At 46.9% G+C, this 26,564-nt stretch overlaps 1 protein-coding gene and 1 non-coding gene across 3 annotated transcripts in view; one reads left to right on the forward strand and one right to left on the reverse strand.

Moving 5' to 3' along the window:
* The window catches only part of Alkbh3 (alkB homolog 3, alpha-ketoglutarate dependent dioxygenase), a 33,772-nt gene extending 21,899 nt beyond the window's left edge, over positions 1-11,873 (forward strand). For both annotated transcript variants that reach the window (XM_015477798.2, XM_015477799.2), the window contains exons 9-10: positions 10,672-10,770; positions 11,502-11,873. In XM_015477798.2, the coding sequence (XP_015333284.1) occupies positions 10,672-10,770; positions 11,502-11,579 (177 nt within the window). In that variant the 3' untranslated portion in view covers positions 11,580-11,873. The remainder of the gene's footprint in view (positions 1-10,671; positions 10,771-11,501) is intronic.
* Trnas-aga lies at positions 4,867-4,948 on the reverse strand. The gene has a single exon. It is a non-coding gene; the product is annotated as a tRNA-Ser (tRNA).
* Positions 11,874-26,564: the final 14,691 nt, after the last annotated feature.

The following is a 26,564-nucleotide window of genomic DNA, read 5'->3' on the forward strand; positions in this document are numbered from 1 at the left end:
TCCACTTGAGAGGGCTTATGGAGTACAGTTTCTGGAGATAGTCAGGTGCTGGGGCAAGGAGGAAGAGGGAACTCTAGAGCACGCAGGTTGAGGATGTAGGCGAGTTTACTCTTTTCCGAATGGGCTGCCACAGACCACAGTGGAGGGTGCAGAGGAAGGTTTGGGGCCTGGGGATTCTGATCAGATTATGTCCAGGAATGGTTTGGGAACGAGCGGCCACTGACTAGTGAAGCTGGTGCCTCTGCTAGCGACTGAGGTCAGCCAGGTGTCAGCCATGAGAGTTTGTTTTCACATGCTCTTGGAGGACACAGAGCATTTGTTCCAGTGCTACAGTTTTGGGTGGAAGCTCCTTTAAGACAGCACTTCCTTGACTGGGCTGTAGCTCAGGGGGCACAGTACTTGCCTAGCATGTGTGAGGGTTTGATCCTCAGCACCACATAAAAAAAAATAAAGTCATTCTGTTCATCTACAACTACAAAAAAATGCTAAAAAAAAAAAAAAAAAAAAAGGATAGCACTTCCTTTAAGCTGAATTTCTTGGAAGTATGGTAATACTAAGAATGGACTCCTTATCACTTTAACTCTTCTGATTTCAAATACACATTCAGTGGAGAAGGAATGGCTATAGCTGTGAGTGTAAATCAAAAATTGGTTTTGTTTACATTCAGTAACTTCTCACCTCCACCCTGTCCTAATACCATAAATCTAAACACCATCAGCAGGTTTTTCCCTCTCAATGTCACTTATCTTTCAGTGTGTGCAGTTGAAAAGGAAAGACAGGAGCTCCCTGTTGGTTTGGGCTGCCGTGTGCTGCTGTCCACGCCTGCAGAGCTGTGCTGCCGCCATGGCCCCTTGTAACTTGGTGAGGCGTTGGTGAGCTCCTGGCTGTCGAGTAGTGATGATCAGTGGTGCACATGGTATAGGATAATCGATCGCACCTACTAGTCCTCCCTCCTTCCTTCTTTCTCCCATTCCCTTCACCAGAATCTTCAAGCCCAAGGAAGGCCAAAAATCAGGAGTTAAGTAAAAACCCAAAGATTCATATGTGTTAGGTGAGTTGAAAACTGTTTTGAACCAGGAACCTCAGTGCTTTCAAAGCTGTGCCTTTCCAGCTAACCTCTTATTTTAGCAGATCTTATTTCAGAAACAGCTGTTTCTGTTTTTAAAGTAATGTATTTCGGATCGATGCTGAGGATATCATCATTTAAATCTGGATTGAATCAGCAGGATAACTCTGCAGGCATGCTTTGTGGGATCCCAGCTTTATAGTCTCCTTAATTTTCATAACTAATATGTTTTGTTTATGTCAGAGTTTACAAATATATCACCACTCTGAACATAAAGTTCAGCAGTTTTTCTCATGTTGGTGTTATAGGAGCAACATTGCAGCTCAAATTCGGTGGCTAGCTGAGATGACCCATGGCACAGTCTTGGACCCAGCTAGGTCCTTGAGGGCAGGCAACACCATAATTTGAGGAAAGAAATTGAAGATAAATGGTATTATTGATGAAAATGGCATTATTGGCATAACCGTAAGCTGGGAGATAGGGAAATTAGATACATTTGGCCCTCGGCAGGTAGAGTCATTGTATTTAGTTTCAAATATTTCATTTTGCAAAAAAGCCTTGACTGTACTTGTCCAGGAACTTCACCATTTATCCATTCTTTGGACTAAAGAGCTAGGGAACTCTCTATTATCTGTTATCATATTGAGAAAACTTGTTTGACACTGTACATATCTTGGTTTTATTTTTGCTTTTGAAGCACAGATTTGGGACTGGAGTGCACTTTGGTAGCAGAGCACATGCTTAGCATGCACGAGGCCTTGAACTGCCTCCCCCCCAAAAGATTCTGACAGTAGTTGTCTACACTGCAGTCTCCCCTTCCTCACAACTTAGCTCCCTCTTGAAATGCCTGCTCTCTAGTTCTTTCCCCCTATTCTGCTTAAGTTATGTTGATGCCTTTGATCTAAAGTCAAGCACACTGGCCTTTCCCCAGTCAGCACCTCCTACTCCTCTGGCTACGATACTCGACCATCGATTAACTGCCTTTTCTTTCTCCTGTTGGCTTCTGAAATCCGGTCATATCTTGGTCATTCCCCTGCTGTTATTGGTTTTTCCCTTGGTTATTTTCATTGCTGTTTTTTAATTTTCTTTATATTCAAACCCTTAAATATGGATGTTCAAGTTTGTCTTTGATTCTGTTATCTTTCTCTGCATTATTTTTAGGGGATTATAAGCTCAGTAGATTGTAAACACCAGATAGGCGAGGTCTCTGTCTTATCATCATGTCCCCACAAGTGTGTGTGCTTTCAGTGAATAAGCAAATAAATCAGACCTCATTAGTTCTTACAACCTGAGTCATCTGTTTGATGGGGTGTCTTCGGAATCTCTTATTCTCAGCTTTCACTTTTTTCTCAATTTCCAGTCATCACTTTCTATATGCTTGTGAGGTGTTTCCACTAACAACAGCTTCCAAATTGGAATTACAAAATGAGATTTCTTGCTGTTATTTCAGACAAATTCCACAATTCCAGCTGCTAGTAAGTCCATTTATGTTCATGTTATCCCAGTCTCTTGGTCAGGTTAACGATATAAGTTTTTTTCAGTTCTTCCTGTTTCCTTGTTTCTCATAAAATCAGTGCCAAGATTTATTTTATTTTATTTTTTTTAAAGATAGGGGTCTTGCTACATCGCTCAGGCTGGTCTTGGCCTCCTGATCCTCCTGCCTCAGCCTCTCCAGTGGCTGGGATACTAGGCACCTCCATGCCTGGCACTTTCTCGAAATGTCTAAAGAACCCATCCCCACAGCAACTGTCTTCATCCCAGGATCTTGTTACCTCATGCTCCATATACTAAAACTTCTTTTTTCCCTCTGGCGTCCTTAGTTCCAGTCTTCGCTCCCTCAATTCTGTCCAGTGCCCACATGCAGACAGTATTTTCAGGAACAGTTCCTTCTTGTCTCTTTCTCCTTCCCTCCCCTACCACATATTAACTTAGCGCCTACCATGTGTCAGGTACAATGCTCAGCTCTGAAAATACAGTAGTGAATATGACAAATATGGTTCTTGCCCTCAGGGAGGTCACAGGAGCTAAATAATAGTAAAAATAGCCCAAACAAACAAAACCAGAAGTATTCACAGCATGTGCAGTTAGATCTGAGTTTGGATTTTATTCTTTGTGCAGTGGGAATAAATTGGTTGTGACATGATCGGGTCTGCATTTCTAAGCAATCATTCTAATTGTCCCTTGAAGAGTAGTTTGGGAAGAAGGAAGAGTAGAGACGAGTAGACAACGGAGGCAGTAGCACCATGGGAGGCTGCTGGCTTGGTCAGAGGTGCAGTCCGGTGGAGAAGGGAGTGGATTTGAGGAATGTTTTTGAGGCTAAATGAGCAGAACTTGCCAATTTATTAGATGTGGGGGTAAAAATCAAGAATAGCCACCACATTTCTGGCTTTTAGCATTGGGTGGATGGAAGCGCTGTGAACTCGGATGGAGGAGAGGGATATCTTCATTTGATTTGTTCTTGTTAGGGGACTTCCTTCTTCTCCATGCTGGGTTTGAGATGTCTAGGACTTCTTTGTGGAAAGGAGGCCATTGTCTGTGTAGGTCTGGGTAATAGGTGACAGACCTCAGCCAGATAGATGATTTGGGATTTCGAAAATAACAAGAGAATAATGCTAATAAATAAATCACAAGTGTGTAGTGCTGACTCTGTGCCTGGCTCTGTTCTAAGTGCTTTATGTTGAGTTCTTCAAAAATCGTGTGAAATCAGTGCTGTTATTATCTGCATTTTACAGATGGGTGATGGAGACACAATATTAATCTCTTGTGCAAAATGGCTCACACAACTGTTTGCTGAATTTAATTAGAGGTAGTAAGATAGATGATATGTAAAGCTTACACCTTTTTAAAAACTTAATTTAGAGATGGTCTTGCTGAGTTGCTTAGGGCCTCGCTAAATTGCTGAGGCTGACCTTGAACTCAAGATCCTCCTGCCTCAGCCTCCCTAGCACTGGGATTACCAGTGTGCACCACCAAGTCTGGCTACCCATTCTTTTTTAGAGAAAGAGAACAAAGAAAGAGGAACCTAGAGCCAAGCTTAAGCTCCCTGCCTTTTTATTTAGTTTTCTAACTCAAAAAGCCTTCACTTGCTCCTGTTAGCAAGAGATACACAGCAACTCCTGGGACAGCTTGTGAGTGTTCACGTAACCTCAGTCCAGCCTACTGTGGTCTCGTGTCTCAGGTAGTTGTCCATCCTGCTGCATTCTCTCTTTGCTTTCCCTTAGTCTGGCTCTTCACTTTCTCAGTCCCTTCCATGCATCAAGGGCCACCATAGCCTCTAAGCCTACCTGATGCCTCCATTACAGAGATGATAACACTTCTGTGTCGAGTGCCTCCTCTAGCTTGGGAAATAGAAACTGGTAGCAGGCTCCTGCTTTGTTTTGACCTTTCTGCTCATTTGTGTTTGATTTTTATAAGCATCTTCTATTTTCTCAGGTAAATAGCTCATCTCAGGATCAGAGGTGACCTGAAAATCCCAATGCTAAAGCATATTTTGCTGTCCAGGGCCTTTTCTTTTTTGGTACTGGGGATTGAACTCAGGTCACTTAACCACTAAGTCAGCTCTTTTTTTAAATTTTGAGACAGGGTCTTGCTAAGTCCTTAGGGCCTCACTAATTTGCTGAGGCTGGTCTTGAACTTGCAGTCATCCTGCTTCAGCCTCCCGAGTTGCTAGGATTACAGGTGTGTGCCACCATGCCTGGCTCAAGGGCCTCTTCTTGTGGCACACAGGGAAAGCTTAGGGTCAGGTCATGCTCTGCAATGCCTTGTTTTTCTTTCTGGGTTTGATTCCAAAACTCCAAGCTTGTAGTCGGCAGGATTCGAACCTGCGCAGGGAGATCCCAATGGATTTCTAGTCCATCGCCTTAACCACTCGGCCACGACTACATGGTTCAAGGGCCTTTTCTGATAGATTGAGGGTGAGATAACAAATAAGATACTTAAAGATAACGTAGCATGTATCCTTGGGCACTAATGGGTAGAGTGGCAAAGGGGATCAAGAAAGTGCTACAGATGATGGGCCAGTTTGGGCAATTGACATGGGGATGGAGGATGCATGTAACAATCAGTGGCACAGCTGGGCAAGCTGGGAGCTGGATCCTGGCCTTTAGATTTGTTGATGCTGTCCAGTGTTTTTAAACAAACTGAATTAGTCGCTAAAATTCATAACTCAGATTTCACATAAAAATCCCATTTATCAGCTTTCCTGGAAAACCTAGACAATAGGGTGGTACTGGGGGAACAGTGAGCACAAGCTGCTCGCTGACAAAGCATCTACCCTCACACAGGCCTGTCTCCCCATGATCTCTACCCATGGTACTACACCTGGCCTGTACCCCTTGTTCAGGCTACAGTATGGTGAGAGTGTCCTATAATTACGACAAGCAATGTTACCAGATTTCAGGAGGGATAGAGAGCATACTGTGGAGAGCACTGTGGAGTGACACAGATGCAGACTTTAAAGCCAGACAGTTCCGTGTCCACACACCAGGCCTGCCCCCTGCCAACCTTTTGCCTGCTAGTGCATTCCCTCCAGCTCCCTTTTCTTCTGATCGAATGGACAGTATTGCCTCTTTCCCTCCTTGTTGGTAGCAAGAATTAGCAATAGCATGTATAGTACCTGCGGTGCCTGATTCCCAAGCTACACCATAGTTGATCCAAAAAGTCTAGAGTGGCTACAGTCACTCCATTGATTGCCAGGGTTGATTCAGCTGATCTGGCTAGCCAGATGGGTGTCTCCTTCCTCCCTCACCGCTCCATGTGTCCCACCCAGAGCTGCACACTCAAAGAGGACAACCATTTCTGGTAGAGGATGACCTTTCTTTGGTCAAGAGTATATCAGTAACCACACTTCCCTGCTAAACCTCTAAACAAGCTCTTGAGGTCCAAAAACTCTAGCATCAGGCCTTGGAAACTGTTGTTAAAAGAAGTGTGGGGGTGCTGGGATATAGCTCAGCTGATAGAGTGTTGCCTTGCATGCACAAGGCCCTGGGTTCAATCCCGAGCACCACTAAAAAAAAAAAAAAAACAAACATACATATATACACACACACACACACACACATATAAAAGAATCATAGGGGTGCTGGGTTATGGCTCAGTGGTAGAGTGCCTGCCTGGCATGCATGAGGCACTGGGTTTGATCCTTAGCACCACATAAAAAAATAAGTTAATAAAAAATAAAAGTATTGTGTTCATCTACAATTAAAACAAAACAAACAAAAAAACCATAGGGTTGGGGTGTAGAGCACTTTCAGCAGTAGAGCACTTTCTTGCCTTACGTGTGTGAATCCCTGGGCTCTATACCCAGTACTGCATGTGCACAAGTGTGCATGTGCACGCGCGCAAACACACACGGAAAAAAAGCAGTAGCAGCATTGAAAAAAAATAACAGCACAACAACAAACTCAAACCGAAACCAAAAACTCCAGGTAGACTAAAGTCTAAAAAATTTAAACTCTTTTTTTTTTCCTTTTAAACTAAAAGTTGTATATTTAACTTTACTCAGGATGGGAAAAGACTTTCTAAGCATAAAAACCATGAAGCAGAGCCAAAGGAAGGTCAGTTGACTCTAAAAACTTTTGAGCTGTTCTGTTAAATAACATAAACACAGTTAAAAGGCAACTAGCAAATAAGAGAAGTATTTGCAAAACCTACAACAGAAGGTAACTGTCTTACTCTCTGTGGTTACAGATCTATAGAAAAAACGTTAACATCTATAGAGAAGAGTGGATAAACTATATGAATTTGTCACAGTGAAGAAATACAAACAGAAAATTAGATATGTGAATAAAATGTTGAACGGAGCTTTAATCAAAGAACCCCGAGCTTGAATGTGCTGTCATTTCTTCCCTAACTTTTTTTCATCTTTGTCAACTGATAATATTCAGCCAGAAGATAGGTACTACCATATTTTCCTGTTGGAGTTATAAGTTATCAGCCTTCTCAAAAGCAATTGGATAGTATAAATCAGGTGCTAGGGTTTAGACCCATTGGCCCAGTAATTCCATTTTAAAAAATATATCCTAGAAGGGCTGGGGGTGTAGCTCAGGGTTAGAGTGCTTGCTTAGCACATGGAGGCACTGAATTTGATCCTCAGTACCACATAAAAATAAATAAAGGTATTGTGTCCTCTACAACTACAAAAAAAAATTCCTAAAAAAAGGAATATATCCTAGATACATATTTAGAGATGTTTTGCCCTCAGTCTATTTGCAGTAACCTTATATTCTCTCTTTAAAAAATCCTGGTATATTAAAATCTCAGCATCCAACAATGTGTTCTTTACTGCTATATCCTTAGCACTGGCAAAATGCCTTGAATACCCAGATAGACAAAAAGTATTTGTAAGTTCAGAGAAGAAAGAATATATTTAGACCAAGGAATATTATATAGCCATTTTTTTTTTGAAATATTGTATATTTAAAGATGTCAAAAAATGCTCATAAGGGGCTGGGGTTGTGGCTCAGCAGTAGAACACTCACCTAGTATGTGCGAGGCCCCGGGTTTGATCCTCAGCACCACATAAAAATAAATAAGTAAAATAAAGATATTAAAAATATAAACTTATTTAAAAATGCTCAGAATGTGTTAAAAACAGTGCATGATTATATAATAATAGACCACTGTCTGTGTGCTGTGTGAACTCTGGATGATAGGACTTAGGTGATTTTCTCTCTTTTCTTGGGCTTTTCCTGTCATTTGATTCACTGTGATGAGTGTCGTGATTATCTCTTAAAGAGCAAGACCACACAGGTCTTCTTTGAGGGCTTTGTAACAGAGTGGGAAGAACATTGAACAGTTACAAGGGTATCATTCATGTTAGTGAGATACATTACTTCTAAATCTAGAAAGAGAAACTATGATGAGGATGAATTTGAAGCAACAATAATAGTAATTTCTAAGACACCCTTAGGACAAGAAAGGCATGACTCTGAAAAAAATCAAATCTTTTTCTTTTTCTTCTTTTTTTTAAAAAAGGTGAATTACCTTTCAAATGAAAAAGAAAATGCTTAGGTTGCCTATCTGTTGGATGGTTGGTAAGGACATAGCAATCAATAAATGACTGATTTTTCCTATTATATTATTTTTCTAAAGGAAAGGGACTTGGATGATTCCTTGGTGGGATGGAGGTAGAAGTTGTGTGGAGTCTCCGGCATCCCTTAGAAAAGCATAATTGAGCATTCAGATGAACCAACTGTGGTTAGGGAGTGAGGACATTGATCAGAAAAATATAACATGTATTTTTCACTTTTTCATCTATTGTTTCAAGTGTGTGGAAAACCAACATCATCAACAAACCCACCCCTGTGGATTGTCACCCTAGCAGCTTCTTTTAGCTAGTATCAAGGATGGAAAATCTTTATCTTCAGCGGTGTTTTGGGGGTGTGTTTTGAAGAAAGTCCTTAATAAATCAGAAGGGTCACAGACGTGTGGAAGCTGCTTAACCACCATGCTTGATGACGGGTGAATGCGCTCCTCCAAACAGCCCAACCCGCTTCCTCTGTTGCTTATCCATTTCCCAACCGAGCCTCATACACAGCCACTCGAGGGCCGCTATCTGAGCGCCCCTGGCCTTTCACCTGGAGGCAGTCTCCACACATCCCGGTTAAGTTACAGGGCCGTATGGCTGTCTGTGGCACTGATCTCTTCCCTCGTCTTCTCTCCTGTCCATCTCCTGCAAATTAGGAATGTGCTTTCCAAGCTATGGGTGTTGGAAGGAATAAATAGCAAGCAGCAAAGGGTGCCGTCTCTCGCAGTCATGCCGGTCTCCTTCTGGGACTGACGAAGCAGGTGGCTCGTCCTCATGGGCTTTTTGGTGTGGCTGGCAGCTGTGTTGAATGTAATGTGTTTAAAGCCAACCTGAGGCTTTCTCTTGAAAAATTCTGATCTAGGGACCACTGAGTGGAGTGTGACTCTGTGGAGTGTCATCTTCCGGCACTGCTAATGGTTCCCTCTTGCATTTGGAATCTCTTTCACTTGCCTGGTGCTTTCCAGGTGGAGTTACAGTGCTTGGCTCTTCTGGCCCATGGCTCTCAGCACCCACTCCTCCCCAGAAATGTTTTTGATGTTCTGAGATCTTCACCTCAGAATTGTATCATGCTGCAGTTGTTCTCTGTGCTTCATTTCACTTTCCCATTTTAGTATTAATTTATTGCTTCCATCCGCACTGCACTCCCTGGTCACTCAGAGGGTAGAGGGAGTCCTGCTTTTAGCTCAGTTAACTTGGGTCTGTTTAACCGCCTGTACAGAGGAGCCTTGAACCCTCTAATCTCATGGACAACGAAGTTCCTTCTGATATCTTTCTCCGGTAATACATTCATCTCCTCTGTCTGGCATATTTTTTTCAGAGAGCCAGCTCTGGCCATCCGAGATGCAGCTGGGCTGCCCAAGGACAGGGTCACCTTCCCACTGCTCGCTGGTTGGCCAAGTGGTCAGAGGAAAATGTTTTGGTACTTTCTTATTCCTGGAAAAGAAAAAATGGCAGACAATTAAAATCAATCATTAAACCCAAAAGTTATTTCAAACATTGCTTATGTCTTCCGTTTATAAAAATTATGACTATCCTTGACGAAGTCACTGCCAAGGATTGAGCCCTGGAACTTAGACTGTTTATGCAAGTTCATTATTGTTTTGATTTTGATTTTCCTTGGGGAAATCATTGTAAACAGTTAAGTTCTCAGATGCACCCCTACAATAATAAACATAAACACGCTATAGCACTGAAAAGAATCCCACAATTACCCAAATGTAACCCGAGTGAAGCCGATGAATGGATGGCTCTGGACATGCTCTTGATGCTGCAAGCAAAGAAGTTGTTTAATGCACTCCTCTGTCAGCTGTGGAGGAGGGACACCACCTGCTGATTGCTTTGCAGGCTGTGCAGTGAAGACTCATGACTGTGTTGGACATAAATTGATTTTGGGCTCTCCAAGAGGAAGGGGAAGTGTACTTTGAAGGCATTTGTGCCCGAAATATTCAGGAATTGCGATCTATTCTCAAAGGCTCAAGCAGCCAGGCTTCATGCGGCCAAGGCAGATCTCTCTTCTTGGAGAAAATTTTGCAGTTGTCTGTTTTCAAAAGAGGAATGTATCTCCACAACAGCAGAGTACAGTGATGGGAAGGGCCGTGGTGACTCTAACATAGGTACCGATTAATGAATTATCATAAATCAGAAAAAGGTGAAGTAGAACTCAGCACAACAAGTCTTGATTAAGAAGCCATTTTCACCACACAGTGTTGAAATGTAGAGCACTACCGAAGGCAGAGACAAGGAATTCTTGTATAAGTGACGTTAATTTCCTCCCAAGCCAGAGTGGCTTTTCTGCATTTTGGGTGGTGATGGTCATGGAGCTGGCTTTCATACCATACTTACTGTGAGCTGTTTCTAAGAGGTTTACAGTGTCAGCTGAGGCTCACAGAAGCCCTATGTCATCATCCTCATTTTACAAATGACTAAATCAAGGTACAGAGAGGTGAAATAACTTGCCCAGGGACAAACAGCTGGCCCCACAGTCTGGCTGAGAAGTAGTGGTTTCCATCTCTGATTGCTGTCTGGTGCCTCTTGTTCACTAAGAAAAACATTCAGCGCAGTGAATGCTGTTTTTTAGGAAGAGAATGGAGACTACACGTATGTGGAGAGAGTAAAGATTCCCTTGGATCACGGGACCTTGTTAATCATGGAAGGAGCTACCCAGGCTGATTGGCAGGTGAGGACATGCAAACACTACGGATCCCCCTCCTGGAGGCAGTTTCTTAATTCCCAAGTAAGCATGTGGTGAAAAGCAAATTGCTTTTATAATCAGCAGAGGAAATAAGTTGGCCTCATTTTCAAGGAGTTTTAATACTACTGCCATCAAAGTGGACCTCTGCAGATTTAGTGTCCGGTAGGGCTCTCTTTGACCAGGGCAGAGATCTGTGTCTCTGCTGCCCACTGTAGTAGCCATTAGCCACATGTGACTGTTGACCACTTAAATGATTAGGGTGCTAAAGAACTGAATTTTTAAATTAATTTAAATTTAAATAATGCCACCTTGTTGGACTGTACAGTTCCACAGCTTAGCCACTACTTTCATGTCAGGTCATTTTTAAGGTGTGCATATTATTGTATGAACACTTAGCATGAGAGTGAAGTCTCATACCTCTCGCTGGCCTTATCCATTTATGTTTTTCTTATGTGATTTGGAAAAATGGCAGGAGTCTGAGAGAAAGAACAACAATTAGAAGAGATCCTGCTGCAAGGGTGCTGACATAGTGCGTGGGGTAGGAGACAGATTTGTTTCAGATGGAAAATGTTTTCCATAAACTTTAAAGGGCTTAACACTGTTCTTTGAGACAGGGATAAAATGGAAATATTTCTATATCATTACAAACAAGTTGTAAATCCCTTCGAACTAAAACTGTGTATGAATGTCAGAGAGTTATTTACATTTCCATTTAGCATCGAGTGCCCAAGGAATACCACTCCAGAGAACTCAGAGTCAACCTGACCTTTCGGACAGTTTATCCACACCCTTGAGGGTGCTCCTTGGTGATGGAGGTCCTGGCTAGAAGAGCCTCAGTGAGTCCAGCCACACCAACGCTGAGCAGCCCTTCCTCCGGAAGAAGCTTGAGAGGCTACTCCAGCTGGTCTCGTGATGTGGCTGTTTGGAAGATGGTGGCATTGCTTCCCAGCTTGGAGTCCTATTAAATGAGAGCCACCAGCAGTTCATGTTGGTAATATGTCTACTGTGGGAACGGTTATTCCAAAGCACATCTCAAAATTGCACATTATCTTTAGGCAAATTAAAACTGCTATGGCTGTGCTCACGGATGATTTGGTCCAGAAGCTGCTTTTCTTCTGCCCTCCCCCTGTAATTTGAAGAAATACAAATGGCCTTGTGCCTCTGGGGAGAATCTGCACGTGTTTATTCCTAATGACATTTGCGAAGTGGAGATACAAATGTACGTCAGTAACTCTGGAGCCTTCCGTAGGCAGACAGCTGCTGAAACCCAAACAGAGGTGGCTTCACGGGGCTTTGTTGAAGTCTGACTTGGCTCCCTAACATCTCAGCTTGTGTGTTATTGCAGTGGAAAGCTGTTGTTTTCAGGGGACACTTTGTTTGACTGAGCCTCGTGGCCTATCAGTCTTCCCAGGCCCATTTAGACAGATTCCAGGCCTCTGCACAGAGTGAAGGCAGTGCAGCCAGGCACCAGACTACCTGTAAGACCAGAGGAAACTGTCTCCTTAAGGGAAGGAGTGACTGAGCATGTCTGAGAAGTAGCAGGCTGAAATTTGGCTGGAGAGAACAAATACCCCGTTAGTGACAGCTGTTCCACATAGATTAGCTTCCCCTAGAGAATTACTTGAGTCATTTAAACCCAAGCCAGATCGAAGCGGGAGCAGTCCTGCAGGGAATAGACTCAATTACCTCATGGTTCTTTTCACCTTAGATTTCAGTAGTCCCATGACTAAGGCTCTTCTGACTCAGCGTTCCCTTACACCCAAGTTCCCCAGGTTCAAGGGTTAGTCTATGATGTCATCAGGGTTCCCAAAACAGAACAGAGTGACTGCCCCTTTTTGCATCATAAAAGCACATGTCTCCTTGATCTCTGGCCCTAGGATCAGTGTGCCACATTAACTCCAAACAAGATGTGGAGCTGAGAGAAAGACAGTCAATTTAAATGGATGAAAATAGGGCAGGGGAGTCGTGTTTTTCTCTCTGCCTGTGGGAAAATTCACAGCGTCTTCTTGCTTCTTGTCCTCTTTCCTGCTGTAAGATCAGTGATCCTGTGTTCATGGTGAGGTGCCAGAATGGGCACGCTCTTACCCAGAGCTCAGGTTTGACTCCATGCCTGGCTGGGCTCTGTTCTCCATGGGCTCTCTAGTTCCTTGCCCTGGAGTATGTTTTTTTTTTTTTTTTTTAAATGTGTATAGCTCCTTTTTGTAAGAAATACTAAGTGCTTCACACAATTGAACATCGTACTGTGCCTTCCTGGGAGGAAGGTACAAATCACTGTAAACATAAAATAAACCCTCTATTTAATTCCTAGCTGTTCTCCTATTAAACCCAACAAAACTGCCTGGGGTGGTACAGCCAGTTTTGGTTATGAGTTTGATTGGTGACACTGGGAAATTCCTCTCCCATTCTTTACAAATGAAAGAACTGGCAGATGGTTCCAAGCTTCTATCATCCCCCCTCCTAATGTAGGGTCGCTGTGTCCTCTTGCATGGGCTCTGCATTTGATCCCTTCACTTACCCATGTCTGTCAGGGAGACAGATTCCCCTCTCTGGCAGATGTGCTGGGCTACCACCTGGTTTTCTCCATCAGCAGCAGATCTTACCTTTGGTTTCTTGCTGTCACTATAGACTAAATGTGCCATGACTACCATTAATTTCCACCCCTGAGATAGCATCTCTTCTGTAATGTCAAGTTAGTTTTTTGCTATAGAATAAAACTGCCAAGTTTAGGAATGGACAGGAATCCCAGACCCTGACAAAGGACAGCCCTACTCAGTGACGCACCAACCTGTTGCAGTGTTTTACTGATAGATCTCACGCCATAACTCGTGTCAAGCTAATTTTGCTAATGTTACACAGAAAGCAGAGGAAGCAAGTATGATAGCCATAGCATAAAGAAAACAGGTTTCGGAGGTTTTTTTAGGCCCCATCCCCACCCTCTTAGCACCAGCAGCCTGTAGGCACTGCCCTAGGAGCTTTGATACATAATCCCTGATCCTCCCCCTACTGCTGCAAGAGAGGTACCATTCCCCTTGTAGAGATGAGGGAACGCGAAGTTAGTCTAACAGAGCTTTCTGTTAACCTGTATGCTGTGTGCTCTGCCTTACTGGATTGAGGCAGAACAGTGAACAAGCATCCCTGAGAGCCTTATTCTAGCAGAGATGGCCACAACCAACCAAAGGCCATGTGTTTGTTCCCTGTTTGTTTGTTTATTTATTTGGCATAGATGAGCCTTTAATTTATTCATTTGTTTATATGCAGTGCTGAGAATTGAACCCAGTGCCTCACATGTGCTAGGTCAGCACTCTACCACTGAGCCACAACCCCAGCCCCTGCATCTTATCTCTTCTTAATCAATATTAGCATCTCTGAGTCAGAAACTGTGCTTCTAGGGCTAGGGCTGGGGCTGGGGCTGAGCGGTAGCGCACTTGCCTGGCATGTGTGAGGCACTGGGTTTGATTCTCAGCATCTCATAAAAATAAATAAATAAAGGTCTATCAACAACTAAAAAATATATTAACAAAAGAAAAAGAAACTGTGCTTCTAATACTGGACCAGCAATTGGCCATTTAACAGAAGCTCTTTGATGGGGGGACAGAATCCAATTTGTGGATTTACATAAATGCTCACTAATCTTCCTGACCATACCAGGCAGATACAGCTTGAAACTTCCGAGGTAGGTGAAGTTTTCCTCTTTGATCCCTTCTTCCCTCATTCTCTGTGTGTATCTTTAGGGACCCTGCACCGATGCCTAAGCTCAGCGTGAGGCTTCTTTACAATATTTACCAACATCACCATCCTAGGCAGCAGACTGCGCAAAGAAACTGGTCAGGCTCCACACTAGGAATGTCTTATTGCCTCCTGTGACACTTAGCAACAGATTCTGTCCTCAGTAGAGAAATCAGGTTCTACTTTGATCCATGTTGACAAAACCTCTAGCTTACTTGGTGATTCCTAATAAGTTTAGGTCACAGCTCATGGGAACCTGCAGTTTCCTTGGGCCACTAGCTCCCGACTGCCTCCCTGGCTGCCGGGCCCCTGCCCTTGTGCACAACAGTTCTGGCTGAACCTGGTCAGGAACTGGCACTACCTTCTGGGCAAGCCATGGCAGAGGGAGTTAAGTAGGCCCTGCCGTGAAGAGAATGCTCCCACTGGAGGGTTTCAGAGAAAGCCCTGACAAATGATGGGTTCCTGCCCTGCTGGGAATATTTCTTCCTTGAGTTCTGGCAGCTTTTTCTTGGCTGCAGAATATCTAAGACCCACTTTGCCTTTTCTGGTCATAAACACTTGTAGTGTTGAATCTGAAGTCTTGATTACTTTATTTTTCTTAACGGTGCCTTTGAAAAAGCTGAATGTTTCCATAGTGATGCATTCTGTTTAAATCTTAACTTATACATGATTCCACCCACACTTTCCCCTCCTAGGGACTAGTTTACAACTGCCCCTTTCCCTCTGCCTCCCGTTTTCTTCTTGGAAGAAGCCCCCAAATGAGACCCCTGTCAAATTTGTGCTGCTGGAATCCAATCTTAGATATGATTCTTGCGTCTGGGGGTCAATAAGGAAATGACTTTAATGTTTATTTATTGGAGTGGAACACAGACAAATGGTGCTTCTTCCAGCTGGTTTAGTAGTCACACACCTGGGTGTTATAAAAGCTGTCCCCAGCCTGAAAGGAGACCCCATGTCGGGTTGGGCTATTTGTTAGTGTAAACGCTGGGGGCAGGCCAGTGGCAGAGAACAGGCAGGGGTAAAGGAGGCAGTCCTTTTGTAGTGCCACTACTGAAAAGAGTTTTGTCAAATGAGCCCACACAGCTGTCAGAGGTTTGTATTTATGACATTATTGTGAGGATGATTTCAATGCTGTCGCTCCCCCTCCTGGGAATTATGATGTCACACTCAGCACAGGGACAGTCCCTATTCTCACATGACCTTCAGGAGTATGGATGTGTCATTGCTTAGGCAGGACCCTGGCTGGGACAACATTGACCTGTCTCTGGTCCCAAATTCTGGTGTCTATAGGGAATGGGAGGTAAAGAGCGGTCTGGAAAAGTAGCCCTGCTGTTGGGCCTGCATCCTAACTCAGGTTATCCCCAGTACCAATTTCAAGAGCTGTTTGTCTTTATAAACTCATGAGGAAATAAAGCACCCAGAGCATTTGTTGGATCCTGGGATCTCATGTCTGCGGTGGGCTGCGTGAGCCCTGAGCAGTCTGGCTCAACACTGGTGGGGCCTGGGGCCTCCTGCCCCCGGGGACAGCCAGCAGCAGGGCTGTAGAGGTGGCCAGCACAGAGCAGCCTAGGGCTGAAGGGCTGCGCTTTCTCGGCCCCTCACGGGAAGCAGTCTCAGAGACTCATTGGCCCCAGCAGGAGGAAGTGGGGGGCTGTGCCGGTGCTGGTGGGCCACGTGACTGAGGTGCAATTAGCCGCCCACTGCAGGAAGGGTGTGGGCGAGCGCGCAGTGACGAGCCTGCTGCCTGCTGCTTGGCGCTGAGGATCCCCAGCCCGCGGTCCCTGAAGCCCAAGCACAGCCCAGGAGCCTGAGGCTGTATCTTGGCCAAATCGTTCCTGCAGGTTGGTGGAAGGCTGCCTGGTCCTTCTAAGAGGCTGCAGCGGGAAGGCACGTCCCAGCCCCTCCCACCCCAGGAGACTGACCCTATGCTCTAATGACCCAGACAGCAGCCTTCCGGGCTTCCCCATCTAGTACTGGAATAGTGCGGTAGGATGGTGCAGGAAGGGAATCTACCCCCTCCAAAAGTGATTCTGGGTCCAGGGCTATACCCTCTCTGCATAAGGGAAGTTTGGGTATTGGCTGGAGGAAGGATGTCCTGGGCTTGCCAGACTATCCCAGGGGTATTCAGACTGCAAAGACCACCCAGGCAGGACTCAGGAAAAGAGCAGAACCCACAGAAGCCTTGTGCCCTTTCCTGTGAACACTATATCAAGGGATTGGCCACCAGTTTCTTCCCAGCACTCCCTCTCTCCTACCTTTATCCTTTTTCCCTCTTTTCACCTGGAGTAAGAGGGAGGTGGGGATAGCTAGCCTAGAGGTGAAAACCCTGGAGGGGGAGTCTGAATGTAGTTCTCTCACCATCCTCCCAGTCTGTTCAGCTTTGATGTAGGATGAGGTGGGCCAGTTTGCCTCCCCAAAGCCAGTGAGGGTGCATGTTAGGAAGTGTATACCCATTGAACAGATGAGAACACAGAAGAGTTACCTAGGCAACATCCAGAAAATGAGGCAGCACAGGATAAAGGCCTCTGTCAAGTGTTTCTGCCATATTCTCAATGCCACTCTGGGAGACCTGGTACAAAGAGGAAACATGGGAGGCAATCCCAGAAGGCCGCAGTGCCTATGGGGCAGCCCTCCAAGAAGTCCTATTGATAGTCTTGCCTACCCTCAGCCAGATGACTGGCAACATGCCAGGGATCCCTGCCACAGCTTGAGGTAGCAGCATCCTGCTTTATGTGGTGCAAGCTGCACCAAATGGTGAGGGGCATTAGCTGGATGACGTCAGGCAAGACCAGTTCACCTGGGCAAGTGGGGATAAGCCTCGTCTTCCAATCAGTGCTGCTTGCAGATGTAGGATTAGGGGGCTGTGATACCCTCACCACTACTCCCAGCCTCCATATATGTCAGAAGCCAGAAGGAGCCTCAGCCTGAGTCAGGCAGACCTGGGCTTGCACCTGAGCTCTGTCCTACCTGAGTCAGCTTGAACTGGCCAGTCAGCTTCAAGCCTCAGTTTCCTCAGTCATGAGATGAGAAGCAGCCTCCCCTTGAGGGTCTGGCGAGGATTGCTATCACGCATGTCACGTGCCTGACAGTAACATGCTTAGTAATATAATTCTTTTAAGTGCAGCACTGCCCATGCCCTGCTCACCCCAAACTCAACCCTTGTGCTGGGTGGACAGTCCCTCATGGCTGATGGATGGCCCTGCAACCCTGCCTTGTACTTGGCAGGCTCCCCTGGTGCATGTGCCTCTGTTGCAATCAGCAAGGTTGGGGGCGGGGCATAGGCTCTCAGGAGGATGGCCAAAATGAAAATGGTGCCCAAGTGGGGCTGATCCTATTAAGATACAGATGCACTTAACCTCGCCTCGGAAGTTCTTTAGATCCAACCGAAGAGCGCTCCCAGATGCCAAAGTGGTCTCACACTGATGCTCAGCTTGCTCTTGGCAGGCCGGCCACATGCTCCCCTCAGGTAATTGGTCTCCTAATGCACCATCCCTGGCTGGATTCCAGAATTCCACTGCCTCCTCCCCTTGAGGTCAGTTCTTGACGTCTCCCAGCCCAGCAAGCAGGTCACCAACCAAACAGACTCAGATGCACTCCCACCAGCTGGTCAGTCACTTTTTCTTTCTTTCTTTTTTTTTTTTTTTTTTTTTTTTTTTTTTTTTTTTTTTGGTGCTTGGGACCATTTCTAACTGTACAGAACGCCTTGGCCTGGAAGATTAAATAAGATTGCCTGTCTGGAATGCTGTTCAAGACCAGGGCTTTTATGTCCAGAGATTGTATTAGATGTGGTGGGGGAGATATAAAAGGAAGACACAATCCCTTCCATTGCAGATAGCAGTAGACCGATGGGGCTTTTATTTTCTTTTGCAAAATTAGTTTTTTCTCCTTACACAAAAGGATTGTGTGTTCTTTGCAAAAAGTTAAAAAGATAAAATGAAAAATTGTGATTTCATAAGCCAGAAATGACAAGTTTTCACAGTTTGCAGTATTTTTTCCTACACATTTGTGTACTTAAAAAAGTTACATCACAATTTATAGTCTTGTAACCTTTTTCTTCTTATGTAGGTTGGCAGATGACATTAATTTAAACATCACTTTGAGAGGCTGCATAATGTTGTATATAGTAGTAGTAGTATTTAACCAGTATTGAGATTGTAGTGATGTTGGTTGTTTTTACTATTAGTGACCATTTTGTTTGGAAATTATGAGAGTGGACCATGAGAGGCAGATAGAGGCACAACTCAAAGTCCACACCCTGGCCTCATTTGAACCTCAATTCAAACAATGAGAACAGGTGACACTCTACAAAGCTGAAATATGTGCCAGGCACTGGTACGAAGTGCTTTCTGTATACTAACACCTGATTTACTAATCCTCAGGTTGAGGACAAGCTGCTGCTTTATCCCCACTTTATCTTTAACTGAGGAAACTGAGGCATGGCCTAGCAGAATGGACGCGTACAGTTGTCCTTTAACAAAAACTCTGAGTACATCTGAGACTGCTTCTCACAACCCAAAAGTGGGCTTTCTGCCTGATCCCACAGGCTGTGCATACTTGAAGTCTTTGGGTGCATAATACCAATGGCTTTCCAGAAAGGGCACTCACTTATTGCCCTACATCAATGTTAGAGCACATCTGAGAAACTGCCGCGTTCTTTGACACTCCCTCCTGGGTGGAGAACCTGCCCTGGGCCTGACCCAGAGCGAGGAGAACTCAGTCCATTGCAGCCCACATTCCATTGTCATTATGTTTTGTATCATTTGTTGAAAAAAATCAAGACACAGTTGAAGATGGACAGTAACAAATTTGAAAGGACGGTTTGTGACAGTGCAGCAGGAGTCACAGCAGAACATGAAAGCTCCGTGGGGTGGCCAGGGAAGGCTTCGTGGAGGAAGAGGCACGTGGAGAATGGGGAGGAGGATCCTGTACAGTGGTGGCTGTAACGCTCATGGGCAGGGAGGGGCCCCACATGGCCTGCGTTCGGGGCTCGTGTGGGAAGAGATGGTGGAAGGAAGTGGGCTGGATCAGGCCAGAGAATCTGCTCGGACAGGGGGCTTCGCAGCCGGGAGCCAGTGAGGGCTTGTGGTGAATTTTAGAAAAATGGATGTATCAGGATGGAGGGAGGGTAGGAGACTGGAGGTAGGAAGACCTGGGGGGACTGTGCTCTGTGGCCTGGTGGGCCCCTCTGGGAATGGTGAGGACAAAGATGTTGAGTCTCCTTATGCTGGTAACACCCCTTCTTCCCATGAATTCCGAAGAGAGAAAAACATGGGACTTGGCTGTGAGGGCAGAACATCAGTGTGACCACTGGTATAGCTGGGCAGGAGGCCATGGCTTACACAGGGCCAGTCAGGCCTCTTGGTCCTCCCTCACCAAGATTGGCCCACCAGCTGCCAGGTCGCTGCTGCCCACTGAGCCTGCCCGTGGGGACTGGGGGAGTTGTCCTTCTAGAAGGTGGACACTGGCCCTTCCCAGGCACCCTTCCCCACATGGTGGTCACAGGAGCTGAGCAGCGTACACGCGTCTATGGGCAGGCGGGTCTGAAAGGGGGCAGGACAGGGCCAGATTTCACATACCCAACACAGTCCTTCTCTCCAGCTCCCCATCAGATAAATCATTCCCTTTCTCTTGGGAAAGAGAGTAAGGGAGGCTGGGGGAAGGATGGGGGTTGCCTTTCCAACTCTCTTCCTCCTGGGACTGGAATGCACCTTTCCTCATTGCCACGTAAGGTAGGACCCATACCCCACGCTGAACAGTGCTCCCAGGTCTAATCCAAGATGCTTCCCAGGAAAGGCTACCAGGCAGAAGGTGACAGCCTACTCCTGTGGTGTAAATTTTGGTGCCCGATAAACCTGGTTCTAGTTCCAACTCCTCCACTTACTGCCACATAGACTTTGGCAAATTTCCTAGCTCGAGTTTCCCCACCTATAAAACAGGGTTATTGCAAGAAATGAGTGAGAAGCGAGCATCTGCTGTAGTCCCCGTGGCTGTTCTTAGGGAAATGTGTGGAGCTGTGAAGGAAGGACCCTCTCTTGGGGACCAGGTGAGGTGGGCTTGTGGGACTCGGGCAGATCTTACTACTTACTTCTGTGTTGACAGGTCTAAGACGAGCTGGGGGAGGAGGGCCCAGTCTAGCAATGAAGGGATGAATCTGCAGGGGGGCATTGTGGGGACCAGTGGGAGGGAGGGTAGAGAGGAACCTGAATCTGGGGTGTTCTCACAGGGAGGGGGTGGGAGGAGGAAAAGCAGTGACAAAGGCAGGAAAGGAACAGCTCTGAGAGGAAGGAGAGCCAGAGAACGTTCTGTCACAGCAGCTCAACACAGTGCTGGCCTCCCACCCCGCCCTGCAGAAGCTCCGTATGCTAGACTCTCCCCACTCCAGCCAGGGACAATGTGGGTAACAGCTGGCAAGGGAGGTAGTGTCTTGAGGGTAAAAGGTAGCAAGAAATCAGGCCTGTGTCCTGGCCACAGGAAACCTGGGACCTCTGTCTCTGGGCAAAACCTTTTCCTGACCTTGGCCTCAGTTTCCCCTCACATAGAATACAGGGCTTGCGTGTGTCTGGATGAACATGCCTGATCACCATAATAATCACCCAGTAGAAGTCCACATCCCCTGTTGTTCAGGCCTCCCTCTTCTGAAGAGCTGGGAGTGTGCGTTCCCATAGCCACTCACATGTTAATAGGAAAATACTACAGGGCTTGACCAATTTAATGTCTCATTGTTTTTAGCTTTTTTAAACTGTAACCCTTGAATGTAAGAGAATAAAAAAGTTTTCACGCACATGAATGCACAACTGAATCCAAAGCTTCAAGATACAATATAATGTGTTGCCTCAGATATTCTGTATTCTCTTATATATGGTTTTTTAAATGCTGGTCATGGTCCCTAAGCTGTTGTGAGGTCCGTTGCTGAGCCACACCCCCAGGTCTGGGAAGCAGCTTCCCGTATCATCTACAGGCTGCTTCCTGCTCTGGCAGCGTGTAGTTTTCTCCCATTTCCTGCCGTCTCAAGATTCCGCCACCCGTCCTTCCCCAGCCGAGCCTCTTATCTTCTTGGCTGGGTCTTCAGGCCATGGTTTCCAATCTCAGATGCTGGGACTGTGGGCTGAGGGTGTCTAAAGGGCCAGTGACTGGAGGTGCACTGCTCAGAGAGCCCACCCTCTTGAGTTCATGACTGAGGTCCCCAAGGTCACGCACTGCCTAGCTGTGTGTCTCAAGTGCCGGGGTCTGTGAGAGTGGGGCCCCCAGGCCTTTTCCTGGCATCTCTGTGTGAAAAGGCGGAGTGGGATTGGATGTCATCCTCATTCCCCTCCCCACCCTGCTCCAAGACAGATTGGACCAGAGGACATTCATCTAGCTGGAAGAGCTGTGGGGAAGTAGACCCCGTTGCCACTTAGAATTCTAGATCCTTCCCCAGTCCTGGCTAGCTCCTTCTTCACCAGTGCTCCCCCTGAATCGCTCCCTGGGAAGGTCCAGGACTCACCATGTGGGAGGTGCAAATGGAAGTGCAGATGTCTGTCTTCAACAACAGTCAGACCTGGGTTCAAATCCCAGCACCAGCTCTGTCTTGCTGTGTGGTCTTGTGAGTACTCCCTCCATCTCTGAGCTCATCTCCTCAACAAAAGCTTGAAGACAGCAATACTTGTCTCAGATGGACCCCTCCTCCCCCAGCTCTTGTCTTAGACCCGTCAACACAGAAGTAAGTAGTAAGATCTGCCCCGAGTCCCACAAGCCCACCTAAGGGTGAGATGCATTAATGCTGGGCATGAGGTAGATGCTCCAAAAACTCATTCCTTTATCTCCCATCTCTGCATGTCCCTTTAAGGGAATGGCTGGGGAAATGGCAGCTACTGCTGTTGTAAAGTGAGAATGGGGAATTGCCCTCCATGGTGGGGCAGCATTAGGGAGAGGCTGTCCTGAGCCTGGTGCCCTAGGCATAGCCCCTCCCCACCCCACCACCCTAAAAGTGCAGAGAGGCCAGGCACAGCAGACACCACTGGTGTCTGGAGGCGAACATGGCCAGGACTGGAGGAGAAGGGACTTCTTAGGGTTGCCAGAGGTCAAGTAGCTATTTACAAGACTGACTCTGCATCCTGCCCCAAAGCCAGACTTAGAACACAACAGGACATCATTTTGACCCTAATTCTGTTTTTTTTTTTTTTTTTTTTTTTTTTTTTAAATATTTATTTATTTATTTTAGTTTTCCGCGGACACAACATCTTTGTTTGTATGTGGTGTTGAGGATTGAACCCGGGCCGCACGCATGCTAGGCAAGCGCGCTACTGCTTGAGCCACATCCCCAACCCCCCTAATTCTGTTTTTGAGGAGGGGCACCAAGGATTGAACTCAGGGGTACTCAACCAGTGAGCCACATCCCCAACTCTTCTTTGTATTTTATTTAGAGACAGGGTCTCACTAAGTTGCTTAGGGCCTCGCTGTTGCTGAGGCTGGCTTTGAACTCACAATTCTCCTGTCTCAGCCTCCAGAGCCCCTGGAATTACAGGCATATGCCACCATGCCCAGCTTGACCCTAATTGTTGTCAATTACAATGTCTACTCTCCTAAAAGAACTAAGGTTTACTCCAATATCGTCTCATAAATCACCTAATTTGATCCTCATAAGTTTCCCTCCACCCCCAGAGAAGGATGGGGAAGGCATGAGACTTCTGCAATCCCAGGGTAATGAGAAGAACATTCTAGTAAACATCAGAACCAAGGCATCCAAACAGGCAGTGTTGAGCTGCTGTTTGCTGCTGCTTGTGGTGTTAGCCATCACCAAGGCCACAGAAGTGTTCTGCAGCATCTCTAGCTCTTTCTCTTTGGTTCCCCCACCCCCATCCTAGTGGTAAATTCTGGAAAGGTGGATTTGCACTGGGCTCAGGGTTGAGGGATGTGGGCACATCTGTCATGAGGACTGCTGTTCCAGGGTAGAACATCTTGGAAGATAGTTCTTTGCGGGCTTCTGACTCAGTAGCCACACCTGAAATCACATCAGCTCTTGGCAGGTGCACATCTGTGGCTCTGAGAGCCCAGGTGACTTGTCCAAGGCCACACAGCACTGAAAGTCAAAAGACTAGGAGAGCTTGCAAAACCTGTGACCCTCTCCCCTCTGTTACTGGCTCCAGCTGCCCCCTGCTCTGTTTTGCTGATAACCAGAAAAATTCCTTTCCAAGGCAGAGACTGACTGACAGACTCCCTCCATTCCTCCTCCCTCCCTCCCTCCCTCTCTCCTTTCCTTTCCTTTTCCTCCCTCCCTCCCTTCTTTCCTTTCTTCCACTAGTCTCACTGTTGTTGCCCAGGCTGGTCCCCAACTTCTGGCCTTGAGTAATCCTCCTGCCTCAGTCTCCTGTGTAGAGACTTGCACTTTCACTTTGGAACATAAGAAAGTTGCTAGGGTTTGCCAGGCACAGTGGCACACGCTGGTAATCCCAGCAGCTCCAGAGGCTGAGACAAGAGGATCATGAGTTCAAGCCAGCTTCAGAAATGAAGAGGCTTGCTAAGCAACTCAGTGAGACAAAAAAAAAAAAAGGAGGGGGGAACTAGGGATGTGGGGGAACTAGGGATGTGGCTCAGTGGTTGAGTGCCTCTGAGTTCACTCTCCAGTACCAAAAAAAAAAAAAAAGAGAGAGAGAGAGAAAAAGAAAATTACTAGGGTTTACTGTGAAATGTCTGGTCCTGGCTTGTGGTTCAATTAAAGCAGAGAAATTCCTCAGGTCTGGAGGCTGCGAGCCGTGCTTCATGCTAACTAGCCAGGTGAAGTCCCTGGACTTGCATTTCCCTGTCCACATGAGGGTAGTGTCAGATGGACTCTCACCTGATTCTGCCCCACCTTGCTGCTTGCTATGTGACCTCCCACTAGTCCCCTCACCTCTCTGGGCTTGTCTTCATCTCAAAAGACAGCAAAGGTAGACTTGCTCGCTAAGATCACAGGTTGTACAAGATTTTGACCTCAGTTATGGTGATTCTGAGACTGGTGGTCCCAGAAGGGGATGCTCATGCCTCCAAGAAAGGATGTGGGAAGACTGCGCCATGGACGCTGGCCTTCCCATGCTGTAGCCGCTGACCCTGGGGCAGAACTTATGCCTTTGGAAGCAGACCCTTGGCAGAGAAGTGAGCTTCCATGACTCTTAAGAGCAGAGCCGGGCCTGCAGGCTAGGCAGGACTCTCAGGAGGTTTCCCTGGGCTCGGCTCCCTCTGAATCCCCAAGAATGTCCCTGCCCCACCCCCAGCATGGTGTTCCCTGGGAATCATCCTGGGACAGGGAGGTACAGGGATGCCTCTGTCAGTGGGAGCAGTGCTGCCATGCCAGCCCCACAGCCTGCCCGCCAGCAGCTGGTGTCCCCCTGCACCATGGACACCAGATGAGGCGGTGAGCTCATCGCAGCATGAATGGCCACCAGGGTGGTGGTGTTAGAGGCTGGGGGCCTGACTTGGGTGGTGTTAGAGGCTGGGGGTCTTCCTGGCTCTGCTCCTCTCTGCCTCTCTGTGCCTCTTGGACCCACTTCCTCTGTCCCTGCCCCTCTCCCTCTCCTCTTTCTCCTGCTCGTGCACAGACACCCCCTCTTGGAGCTTGCTGGGGATTGTCATGGCAACCCTCCAGGAAAATTATCAAAACACTTTTTATGCTCACAATTGTACCAGACGAAGTGCTAATTCTGAGTGAGGCAGGAGCAGTTGGTAGGATGCTGAAGTCACAGGCTTTGTGCCAAGGGCCCACTGGGGGGTGGGGTGGCACCAGCAGGAACTGAGGGAGGGCTGGGAGGCAGGACACTCAGTAAAGGCCCCGTCACTCACTGCCAGAGATGTGTTTATTGCTGTCCCTTTTCCACCCCTTGTGCCACATTTACATTTATGTTACACATGACACATTGGCTGGACCCAAAACACCCAAAGTGCAGATACACCCAAACAGCACCATCTGGAAAAACTATCCCTGCATTGAATACGTGGAGCTCTGAGACTCACTCTAGGGAGACTTCTGAGTGAGGAGGGTGGGGGTCCCCAACTGATCAAGGCTTCTGACTAGCAGGGGCTCTGGGCCAAGACAGCAGAAGAGCAGGACAGCCACCATCCAGCCTTCTCACCCACCCCCAGTGGAGAGCAGAGGAGGCCTGTGAGCTGAGACTCTCCTACCTCATCTCTGTCCCTTGACTCCAGGGCTCTCCCAGGACATACTCTACTCCTCTGCTGCCGTTCTGACCCAAGCCAGGGATACCAAAGCCTCCTTGGAAACAGAGCCTTGCTAATAACTGAAGAACTGGTAGGTGCTTTTTTTAAACCCCAGTTCTGCCCAAAAGCCAAAGTGTGGGCGGGGATGGTGGAGGAGGTAGCGGCCCAGGCCCCTCCTGGTCTGCTGCTGTCTTCTACCCCATCTGCTCCCACAGCCCCTCTGTGGAGGCAGTCCTTCCCCCACAGTTACAGCCCGGGCTGCTTGCCACTCTCTGGCCCAAAGGGAAGCATCTACTTCCTGCAAATGGGTCTCCTCATTCCCTGCCTGAGAATTCTAGAATGTCAGAGCTAGTGAATCCAAGTCTGACCTTCCCACTTCACAGATGGGGGAACTGTAGCTAGAGATGGGAAGCTACTGGTTCAAGGCCAGAGTGTGTGGTGGTGGAGCTGAAATACGGCAGCCAGGGTGCCTGGCTTTGAGTCCAGTCCTGTTCCTGTTGAATCAGAGACAGCAGGACAGGCTGGTGCAAGCGGTGAGCATGTTCCGAGTCAGGCTGGCCTGGCTTTGTATCTCAGCTTTAGCCCTTAGCACTTAGGGCAACCCGGGCAAGCTACCAAGCACCCTGAGTCCTCATCTGTAAAATGGAGTAAGGCTAGGATTCCCCCTAGGAACTCACTGAGGATGATTTAGACAAAAAGCACAGTTGGCACAGTGCCAGGAACATAGTAGGTGTTCAGCAGCTGATGTTTCTGCAGCCCTGCTGAGAAAAGGGAACATCCTGCATCCCTTTTAATGGCTAACCTGTATTCCAGGGTGAGCAGAGGTGGCAACAGTGCCACAAATGGACATTGACCTCTTCCTGAGTTTCCAGCCTCTGTAGACT

The sequence above is a fragment of the Marmota marmota genome, unplaced genomic scaffold, assembly GCF_001458135.2.
Source record: "Marmota marmota marmota unplaced genomic scaffold, marMar, whole genome shotgun sequence".
Taxonomy (NCBI): Eukaryota; Metazoa; Chordata; class Mammalia; order Rodentia; family Sciuridae; genus Marmota; species Marmota marmota.